The 11,538-nt window shown below is 35.2% G+C and overlaps 1 protein-coding gene across 2 annotated transcripts in view; it reads right to left on the bottom strand.

Moving 5' to 3' along the window:
- The window catches only part of LOC116032232 (vacuolar sorting protein 3), a 13,377-nt gene extending 2,295 nt beyond the window's left edge, over positions 1 to 11,082 (bottom strand). Inside the window, exons 1-13 of one of the 2 annotated variants that reach the window (XR_004100747.1) lie at positions 9,970 to 11,082; positions 9,455 to 9,730; positions 8,577 to 8,773; positions 7,836 to 7,977; positions 6,106 to 6,372; positions 5,928 to 6,000; positions 5,145 to 5,193; positions 3,873 to 4,110; positions 3,696 to 3,751; positions 3,464 to 3,532; positions 3,267 to 3,378; positions 2,130 to 2,219; positions 1,136 to 1,275 (exon numbers count right to left, since the gene is read on the bottom strand). Coding sequence is in view for 1 of the 2 variants with exons in the window: in XM_031274721.1 (XP_031130581.1) it covers positions 1,136 to 1,306; positions 2,130 to 2,219; positions 3,267 to 3,378; positions 3,464 to 3,532; positions 3,696 to 3,751; positions 3,873 to 4,110; positions 5,145 to 5,193; positions 5,928 to 6,000; positions 6,106 to 6,372; positions 7,836 to 7,977; positions 8,577 to 8,773; positions 9,455 to 9,730; positions 9,970 to 10,989 (2,760 nt within the window). In the remaining variant the exon portion in view is untranslated. Of the gene's footprint in view, positions 1 to 1,135; positions 1,307 to 2,129; positions 2,220 to 3,266; positions 3,379 to 3,463; positions 3,533 to 3,695; positions 3,752 to 3,872; positions 4,111 to 5,144; positions 5,194 to 5,927; positions 6,001 to 6,105; positions 6,373 to 7,835; positions 7,978 to 8,576; positions 8,774 to 9,454; positions 9,731 to 9,969 lie in introns of both variants that reach the window. The other variant, XM_031274721.1, reaches the window with a different exon arrangement.
- Positions 11,083 to 11,538: the final 456 nt, after the last annotated feature.

The raw sequence follows: 11,538 nt of genomic DNA, 5'->3' as shown, positions 1-11,538 counted from the left end.
AAAAAAAAAAAAAAAAAAAAAAAAAAAAAAAACACAAAAAAAAAAAAGCTAACCGGCAGCCCAAACGTCCGCCTAGGCCACTGCGACCAACCTAGGCGGCCGACCACCTAGAATGGGGATTTCACCAAAATTCTAGGCGGTTGGCGCCTAGGCGTGATTTTTGCAACATTAGCTATGCATGCCACATGCACCATAGAGGATGCAAAAATAGTCCTTTCTCAAAAGACAACAATTCACAACACTAGGCCTCAATTTCACTACTCAACCCAAATAATCCATAGCCACAACACTATCCAAAAACTCATTATAGGGTGTCTGGTTTATTGAATGAAAATAGAAGCAATAAGAATATGAATTAGGAAATAATAGAATAAAAAAGAAGGAAAGCTCTTCAATGCCTCTTACTCCCATGGCTCATTCCAAAAATGGATAAGACAAGGGTATTTTAGTCATATCAATTGGTTTTAGATAAAGAACGAAAAGAAGTATCATGTGACAAAACCAGAACAAGTAAAACCAAAAACACAGAAAAAAAAATTACTTCTTGGGAATTTCAAGATTTAACTATTTTCACATTTTCCAACCAAAAAAAAACAGAATGTAATTCAAAAGATGCTACATACTCAATTTCTGATCAACCATAAAATAAAAACTAGCATGCCGATGAAAACAATCAATGAAGGTTCATGACTACTAGAGGTAGAGATTTGAGGAGCATTGGCAGTTGCAAGTTGGAGAGTTACGTTAGAAGAAGCATGGGTGAGCTTAAAGAATGAAACAGGGAATTGTATGCCTCTAAAGTGCAACAAATTGAAGGAAATGGTCCATTAATTGGGACTTAAAATTTTAAATTTTTAAATTCCATGAAACCAGATACCCACTTTTTTCATTAAATTTTAACCAAAACCCTAATCTGAGGACTAAAATCCATTTCCTGGTAATCTAGGGACTACTGATGGGGGTTCCAAAGTTCGAGTCAAAATGGCAATGCACCAACATAGCAAGGACTAAATATAGATTTTTCTCAGTTTATAAATTCATTTCAGATAAGCACTCCCAAATTAAGCAACAATAATTTGAGTTACTCCATGATTTTTAATGAATAAACATGTAAGTACTATAATCAAGAGCAAACCTTGTAGCAAACAATTGTGTCATCTGGGTACATAGCAAATAGTTTGGTTCCAAGACGAGCATGGCAAGAATCACATACAGATTCATCATTGATCAGAACATGCCGTGATCTTTCCTCCAATCTTGCCAAGCTTGCATCAACTTCCAAAGCACGAGATAGATTATGTACGATCTTGTAAAATGAAGACATTAAGTGTAGATGATAAAGAGAATCAGAATGATAATCATTTAACCAATATAAGGTCAACAATGCCTTGTCAAATTATCTTTCCTATCAAATAGAGAGTGATAATCATATTACAGTAAATAAGTTTAGAATGCCTTATCAAACTTCAGTTTCTAGTGGTGAGATTTTTATAATTGACTCATCGTTCAGGCCCCTACAAGGAATTCTTCTTCCCCTCTCCCTCAACACTATCAAGTATGTCTTCATCCTTGTTCCTCCTCTCATTTCCTTCTGCTTATTCTTCTTAATAAGACACAATTCCAAATGAAGGATCTACATGTACCTGATCCAATTATATAGTTTCTATACATTTTAGAGAATTTCGCATGTTTAAGTGTAGGACATTATAATATAATGAGAAATGTCATGTTGGATCGTGTTTTAGAGGGAAAAAAAAACCCGTATTGTACAAAATGGGGCTTGAGAGAACATGTCAGGAAACTGCATCCAATATTCCAATCATTCTTAGTTTCTAAATTCTAACAGTCATATTTTAGACATTTCAGCATAGTTAAGTGATTATAAAATACTTTACAGCCCAGTGTATTCCAGGTCTCAATACTAGTCAAAAAGTTCTCTCCACCTCCCTATCCGAGACATTTACAAGCATACAGAACCTTCTCCCCCACCCCCACAAGAGGAAATGAAAATTGAAATTTGTAAGCATGAAGATAAGAAAACAACACAATCGTGTCTCTCACATATATGTAAACTCATAAAAGGTATAAAAGAGAATGGATAAATTTTATCACTGTTCATTACAACATACTTGGCCTTGATGATGATGATGGAGCCGTGCTCTCAACATTCTTAACATTGTCTCTGAAGCAAGTTGAAGAGGCATATCAGGTGACAACCTCTGCAAAACGAAACACGTTCTGGATCTCATAAGCATTCCCCTCTGATGTTCAAAAGTTATGAATACTATAACTAATGCCCTCCCCTCATACATTCTTCTCCACCACTTGCGCCCAAAGCAACCAAACCAAGGATGTCTATCTACTTTTAAGAATATAAAGAATCAAAATAGGACTAGAATACTACCAATGGAGCAAAGGATTATAAAGTTCAACAAGGAAATTACATTACGAGACAAATATGTTCTGTTTATAGCTTATAATATAAGTTTGTTTCAAAATAAAGAAAAGAAAAATGCATATACTGAATACAAAAGAGCCTTCATCCTGATTAAACAGATTGCAATCCAACTTGAATCTATAATGATGTGATTAGATTAGAATAATCAAGTATTGATTAGATTAAATTTTAAATATTAATACAGGACAAAACAAAATCCAAAATGACGAAACAATACAATACAATTTTAAATATGCTGCATACTTGTTCAAGAAATAACTGTCCTGTAGTTGAATGTTACAGATTATCAATGCTACTGATCGTTGAGTGTTACCTCACTATTGGTTTACATTATTAACCAATATAGGGATGAAAGCTTGATAGGTACCTACAATTTTTATCTAAAGGGATACAAATATGGAAATTACAATTGAACTCGACTTGTCTTGCTATGCATTTCTGTGACAGGGTTGAAATTTAGAGGAAATAACAAATTTGAATTTTGTTAGTACAGAGCCCAAATTTGAAGGTCAGGGCTTGTGATTTGGGAGGAAACTAGGGTTTCTGATTAGGCTTAACTGGTGATGATAAAAGTTTGATCAAGGACGGGCATTTTGGCTGAAATACAGCTGCACACATGGGTCACACATATGGTCTCTGTTAAGATATGTTCCCTGCATCAACATAAGGACCAATGACGGCTACTGGCTGCATACAATGGAGATGACAAGTGGGGCAGATTTATGTTTGGGGCTGAAGACTGTCAAAACAGGTAAAGTCAAGGGACCAAAAAGGGGGAAAAATCTCTTTACGTAGTAAGAATATATACCTCCAAGACTTGTAATGGGTCCAGCATTTCTCCATGGTTGTGTAGAAGGCGAACAGCAGCTGCAAACATGGGCTCTTTGCCATTCATGGGATCCAAATACATATCAAGCAACCTAAGAAAATAAATTAATGAAAAATAAGCAAAGATTTATCTAGCAGAGAACACTGAGAAAGCAAATGGTTGTAGGATGTACTCACTGCATATATGCATCTGGTCTACCAATCTCGGCACAATACTGTTCTGCAGCTTCACAGTCCTCTAGCTTTCTATCAGGAAACAATAGCAAAATGAACTTCATAGTATCATACTATACTTACAATTAATGAACTGAAAATATTCCTTTTTCAGAATCAAGCTTGGCATTAATTCTTGATCACTGATAATCAAAAAATAATACCATTACACAAGGAATTATAACTACATACTTACAATGCCAAAATTTGGAGGACTAGTGCTTCCTGACCAAGCTTCCGGTAAAGAATAGCCTGTCAGAAAACAATCAAGTTAGAAAAATAGTGAAAATAAGCAACAGACTTCTAATTCAAGGGCCATTTTTCCACCATACTAAAAAAATATGATCTGAGCATAAATGAAGTAACTCAGTACCTTCTCCATCCATAACTCAGAACCTTCAATTAAGTCAAGGACCTCTTCTGCGTCATACAAGTCAGATGATTGTAAAAAGATCTGTAGCCTCTCTCTGACATGGCTATCAAAGATTGAATTCTCTGACAAATGTTCTATTTCAAAAGCATCAAGAGCTGACTTTGCAAGCAAGAGAGCATATGTTGTATGAAACTGAGTGTCGTCCAACTCCTTATCTTCAATTAGCCACTGGAGATATCTGCACAAATAAAGTAGCAAGCTTTTTAATACGACTTGAATAAAGAAAAAGGAATGTATGGAATCCCCATCAATAGAGATATGTTCTATATACAAAATACAATATGTTCATTTTCACTACTTGGTTAGCTGTGTCACTCTGAGCATATAAAGGATAAGATTATGGTATAAAGTCATTCTTCTGCTATTTTTGCTTATATATTTTCCCTGTCAATGTGTTTTGCAAACATATATCAATTGTCCTGTTATGTACTCAGGTGAACGCACATGTCACAGGGCAATTAGGGTTATCGGGGGTTTGTGGGTTGCCTATGTTGAGAGAAGAATTAAAGGAAATAGGGAACAAGATTGCAAGATACTAGGAACATGGTTTTATCTTAATTTCTTGCTTGCTTGTCCTTTATTAGAATGAAAACCCCCTATAAGAGGGTTACAAAGACTAAATAAAACATAAAAAGGAAAGGAGAATCATTAAGGCTCCTTACCATAATGATTTGCTATCTATAAAGGAAATAAATCAATTCAAATAACAAAGATATTTTAGAATCAATTAATTAATCTCCTAATTGCTTGCCCTGATTTTCTGAATCATAACATGTACACAGCAAGAAATATATGAAGTCAGACTGTGTTATGTGAACTGTGAAGAAAGCAGCAATGAGAAACTGTTTAGGAGCTCAAGCAGCAGGAAGTAGATGAAAGATAACAATGCTACTACAAGTCATGAACTGTAAACATATATAACTCATCTAAGGTGAACTCAAAATTGTGAATTGCAGTTCAGTAGAAATAACTGTCAGGAAATCTCTTGCATTTCTTAATAAAAGAACAAAATTCAGATCAATATTTAAATCTCTTGGCAAACACATGATTATGCAAAAAGGATCATAATAAATAAAATAAATGTTAGGGAGGGCTTTGACAAACAATGTGCACAATCTTATAAAGGAAAACAAAAGAAGAATGGATGGGTAGAGGAGCATGAAAATTCATAACTTGAAACAAAGTTAAATTTTTTGCAAATAAGAGGCATACCGAAGAAGAATTTCCACTTTTTTTGGATCAATTGCAGCTATTACGTCATCTGTAATTAAGGGTTGAAGCAAATGTATCAAACAAGTAACAAAACACATTTCACAAGCATGTGAAAGAAAGTGGAAGACTACTGTACTAACTACAGTAGTACATAGAAAATAGAAATTTCAATTTCACAAAAGATTAAATTTACTTGTTCTAAAAACCAGCTTATGCATGACTGTATAGTATATAAACCAATGAAGAACATCAAATCAAAATTAGAAAACAGTCTATTTCACTGGATTTTTTTATCAGTCAGAGTTTAAAATTTTCTCTTCTAAAAGCTTCTATTTTCTAATTCTAAATTTGAACTTAGAATTTAGGGAAAAAAAAAACAATTACTAATATGCATTTGTTAGTATTTATGTGGTCCTGATTAGATACTCATAAATAACGTTTCTGCTTCAAAACATCTATGCATTTGCTAGTATATATGTGGTCCTGATTAGATACGCATAAATAACATTTCTTCTTCAAAAAATCTAAGTGATTGAGATTTCCATCATGCCCACTCTTACAAATTAATTAATTGGATTTCTCAGTGTCCGAGTGAGAGGCTTTTACTCCCAGGCTCCCACAAAATGTCTCTGGGTAAAGAAGCCTGTCTAGTCTATGAATATAGCAAATATACAGTTTCATAACTTGACCAGATTTTATAATTGCACAATGTCGTGCACTTAAGAGTGCAATTTTTGTCTCGATTAATATATCATAAATAGTTACTAAAATAGCAAGGCCTACCAGGTGAGAAGAGATCCATTCTTTTCTCTGATATGAGGACTTGAACTGCCAATACTTGGTTGATATCTGAAATCTAACTCAAATAATAACAATAATAATGAGAAACCCATATATGCATATTATTCAGAAGAATTCCAGGAAATTCATCCTACTACCAAAGGAAAACAATGGTGCATACCCATCCTAGATGTTGCAATACCAAATCTTGATCAGATGACTCCTCAAGAATCTTTGAGGCCTCAACAACAGCAGTCTCTTGATCAGAATCAACACTCTTGGAATTGTCTTGTAGATCATTTACCACAGCAGGTTCTTTCATGTTGCTGGAATTTCTAGCCAATATGCGCCAGATGGCAAGAGCTTTAGAGCTCAACCCCTTGCTGGCATACAAAAAAGCAAGTGTCCTTAGATGCCCAGATTCGTTCAATAATGACTCCAACTCCTCCTGCACTGTCCATTTAAGTTGCAGTCACCAGTTAAGCAGGTCTATAATTCCAAGATTTAAGTTTAGCCACACCAACATCCATATACTTGTCATGCAATATTTTCAATACTATCAGGCTCGCATGGCTGCTGCAATATATATATATATATATATATATATATATATATTCAACCTTCTAATAATTACTACTACAAAAGTAATGAACTTCATATTGCAAGGAGGAAGACTTCATTCCCAAGTTGAAAGTTAGAATTTCTAATAACAAATATCAACTTTCGAGAAATCAAGTGATAATTCAAATCCAATACAGAGATCTGATATTTGAATCCACATGGTTCCTCACCTTTGCAGCATTTCTTTATATATCTAAACTGCAGGTCAACCTCAAGTCCTTTAACATTTTTATATTTGGAATGGTCATTCTTTCAACATTATCCAAACTCCACTATGAAGAACAATATTAAAAGTAAAATATCAAAAGGGTTTGAGACATATCACCTAAAAACCCATAAAATTGCTGGCAAAGTTTATAAAACTTGGCTAAATTATAATAAGACAGTCCCTCATCCTGATCTCTGTAACAGTGAGCATTGTCAGCTAGTTCTTACAATCCCCATGTGAGAACCATTTGGATGCAACCATCAGGATTATTAAGGTATATAGAAAGGTCCCTAGGCACTACCTTGTTATATAAGAGCCATAGGCATACAAAGGTTGTTAGTTGTACAGATACAGACTAGGCTCAGCTGGATGCCCTTGGTATAGAAGGTTAACAATTAGATGTTGTGTTCTTGTTGTCGGTAATTTGATATCTTGGAAAAGTAAGAAACAAGATGTGGTTGCACACTCAAGCTCCGAGGCCGAATATCAAGCAATGGCACTTAGGGCACGTGAACTGATTTAGGTAAAGCATCTACTTGCAAGCTCAGATCGATGAAGTTGATAATTAATAATAAGGTAGCACTGCACATTGCATTCAATCCAAATTCTTCATGATAGAATCATACATATTGAAGTTGATTGTCGTTTCATACTAGAAAAGCCCACTTCTGAAAACATCATTATTTCATTTGTTGGTTCAAATAATTAATTAGATGTTTTTACTAAATCACTTAGAGGACCCAAAGATGAGTATATTTGTAACATGCTTGGAGCAAAGTAGCATATGCTTTTCATTCTCCACCTTGAGGGGGAGTGTTAAAAGTGTAAAAAGCATAATTAAGGTCACATGGAACCACATACCTATTTAGTTTCCCAAAACATGAACTCATTTAGTGTCCTGAGACATTGGGCAGACAATGTATTTAATGTCTCAGGAATGTCATTCGGGGTTGTAAGCTTTTCATATATGATATACCAATACAATTATCTCTTACTCTTTTAACAAAGACAAAGGTTGTCCACCATAAAACTTATAAAATATAATAAATTGTTTAAGATGAAAAAGTTTAAGACAAGCTTACCACTACGCAGTTGTTATCTGAAGATGCAAGTTTTTCCATGTCATCAATACGATTAAGAGCTCTATAGAGATACATCAAAAGGGTGTCGACTCCCTCTTTTACTGGCAGAGTCAAATCTTTAAACCGGGAAACTTCCAAATACCTGTAATATAAGTCTAAAATAAATTAGAAAACACCAAATCACGCCAATCTAATGTTGCATTTAATAAGGGAAAGTTTGGCAACCTCTAAATATAAGCACTTTCTCCTATGATAAATTGACAGTCACATAGATATTTGTGTTCAACTATATAATATAAGCTTGTAAAACAAATATCATGAACTTTTTGTAATATGTGATCATTTGGTCCAACTAAGTCATACAGTAAAAATACTAAAGGGCCAACTTAGAGGAAAAACCCCTCTTTTTCAAGAAGCTTCAATAAGAGGCAACTCAGAAAAGCTTTGGACTTATTTAGTAACGTGAGAATTATCTGGTTTTCCCAAAACAATGGAAAATATAGTTTTTTGTTCAAATTCAACTAGTATTTTTCAAATTAGAAAATTGATAACACTATAACTTAACAAAGGCATTTGAAAATACCATTCTAGTGATCTCCAAAATTTTCAAATACAAAAAAATACATAATTTCACTTATGACCATCGACACTCAAGTATAATTCAGTGTAGAGATACTTAGCTGATCTTTAGTCTAATATATGAATGCTATAATAATGATATTTTAGGCAATCGCAAACAACCTGGTCATGTTTTTAACTGCAACCTCCAGCAAATCAGCTCTACTGGGAGGGTTCAAGAGAAACTTGTCATCAACTGCACTCTCAACACCTGCCTTCTTTAGAAAAATAGCTCTTTGAGCAGCCATTAATCCATCATCAATAACCTTTTCAAGAGGTGCAGGAGGAGGATGCAAACCCCAATATCGATTCCTTGGAACCTAGAGAACAAATTGCATTCTTTGTTTTAAACTTAACCAATAAAGAAAAAGAGAATATAAGCATTCAGGCAAAAAAACAAAACATACAAAGAGCCATACATGCAGGGATATAAATAGGGTATAAGCTATCAGGACTGTCACTGAGTAGCATGCTACACAACATCGGCAAGGTTCCCAAATCATTATAATACATTTGTCTCTACTATCTTTCATTTTACTTGACATGAATGGCCATCATATGTGCCAAATGTCAACAGAAGAATTTACATAAAGTGCCCTCATTACTCATCCAGAATAGTCTGCACATGATCATTCTTATTTAGTAAAATAGTAGTGCTGTATTTTTTCTCAGAATTATTTTAGATGATAATTTAGATTAAAGACTGTCTTCTTTCTCAAAATTATTTTAGATGAGTAAGATGAACACCAGTTTAAAGGTTGGTGTAATATCAACTGCACTAATATTTAGATTAGTAGTGGATAATGAACAAGCTGGTTCACAGAAGGAAAAACTTTTTAAAATATAAATCCTCACAGTCAAAGTCAGGAAATTTTAAAGCACACAAAATTACCAGCCATCTCCAAAAAAGCATGCAAGTCTTAAGTATGCTTTTGATGAATTTAAAGAAGCATGCAGACAGGAAAATCTTTACAGAACCATCAGATGAAAGTAGCATATACCAGCAGTGACCAACGATTTGGCTCCCGCATGATAAATGGGAAGAGTTCAGATGGTTGCATAGTTTCTGAAAGCAAGAAGTGATCAACTGCTTCCGCAAAATGTAAGTCAAACAGCAAAAGGAATCCCACTTGAGCATGGACAAAGGATAGCATATCCTTTGTAATTTCACCTTCACTCCAGAGCTCGTCAATCAAAGAGACAGCTTCACCAACATTTTTCTTGCGCAGAAGATCCTTAATTTGATCTTCTGGTGGCACCTTCTGGTAACAGATGACCTGGCATTACAACACAATCCCATATAAATATCTTATATTCTAATGATGCACGATTGCACACAGTACAATTTTAAAAGATAAATAAATAAATACATGGATCATACAATTATCTGAATACTCATTTTGATATGTATGCCAAATTACATAATTGTGTCAATAGTGATGCAATGCATGCAAAACACTATCTTACAAACCTAACACGAACCAAGTATAATGGTACTCAACAGTAAAGGATTTACCTTGGAGCCTGTTGCCAAAGCAACAAGTTTTCCTCTGTCATTCCCTTCATCTGCCACAATACACTTATTACCTACTTCACCAGCAAATGGAACCCGCTGCACACAGTTTCCAGATTTTCTGTGAAACAGTTCCACCTTCCCATTCCTCATCACGACAACACACGACCCTAGCTCTCCTATTGAATCTGGGGCTTCACGAAATACCAAGCTGCCACCTACCGGCTGACCTTCAGCATCCACAATAACACCAACATTATCCATCATTAGCATAACCTTCCATTCCTTACACAGTATTTTCGTCAGCGGTGGCCCGGACAAATCAGGCAGCGAAAATAACAACCCACTCTGCCCAGTTGAACAAGAATATAAATAATATCCATTTCTCGTGCCAAAAATTATAGAATCATCCACCCAAGCTAAACTAATAATTCCCTCAGAAACACCCGGAAATTCCTTCAGGATCACTAAAGATCCACTGAAAACCAACTCAACTAGCACTAATTTCTTCCCAACAGCAACCGCAAAGAAACACCCGTCTTCTTTCAGTTTCATCCCATTTAGCCGCTGTACAACATTGTCGCTACCAGTACTGATCCTACTACTTCGAAATCTCCGAGTTAGAGCAGTAACCCCCTTGATCAGACTGAGTTTCTTAATCGGGTCAAGCAAAAGCAAATCAACTAAGTAAAGAAATCCATCGGACACTACAATTATTTTACCGATATCATCGAGGACGTGAATTGAATTTACAGGGCCGGCACCGACAGTGACTTGGCTGTGACAAACTAGAGCCGAGGAGGTGCTGGGAGAATTAGGGTTTACAGATAGCGAGAGCAGAGAGCCCGAAGTGGTGCCAAGGTAGATTAAGGCTTGGGAATCGGAAAGCGTGGAGATTGCGAGAGATCGAATTTGAGAGGAATTGGAATCTAAAGGGTTGAACTCTGCAAGGAGCTTGAGAACAGTACGGGAGTGGGACTTGGATTCCGGTTCGGGTTTGGTGCTGGGTTTCGGATTCGCCATCGGAGGAATCCAGTGGGCAGCAACAACAACTCAAAGAAGCATTCAAAGAGAGTGAAGAGTACTAGTTGGGGGCAGGCTGCTAGCCGGTAGCCCTGTCGTTAATTCATCGCAGTAAATTCCACTTTATTTTACTTTTTTTTTTTTTTGAAAGAACCACTTTATTTTACTTGTCAAATAAATATTATGCCTAGGCTGTTAGCGAACAGAGCTTTCCACAAACTACTCGTATTCGAGCTCGGTAAGCGTTCGTTTATGTTCGTTTATTAAGGTAAATGAACATTGACAAACAAAATTTAAAGCTCGGTTAATAAACGAACAGAGTCTGAACAGTGATAAGCTTGTTTGCTAAGTGTTCGCGAACAAGCTCATTTTTGTTTGTTTAGTAGTGTTCGTGAACAAGCTCGTTTGTGTTCGTTTAGTAGTGTTTGCGAACAAACTCGTTTAGTGTTCGTTTAATAATGTTCGCGAACATGTTTATATATATATATATATATATATATATATATATATATATATATATATATATATATATATATATATATATATATA

The sequence above is a fragment of the Ipomoea triloba genome, chromosome 10, assembly GCF_003576645.1.
Source record: "Ipomoea triloba cultivar NCNSP0323 chromosome 10, ASM357664v1".
NCBI classification, from domain to species: domain Eukaryota; kingdom Viridiplantae; phylum Streptophyta; class Magnoliopsida; order Solanales; family Convolvulaceae; genus Ipomoea; species Ipomoea triloba.
Note: the sequence above shows the minus strand (reverse complement) of the source record. Positions and strands in the feature narration are given on the sequence as shown.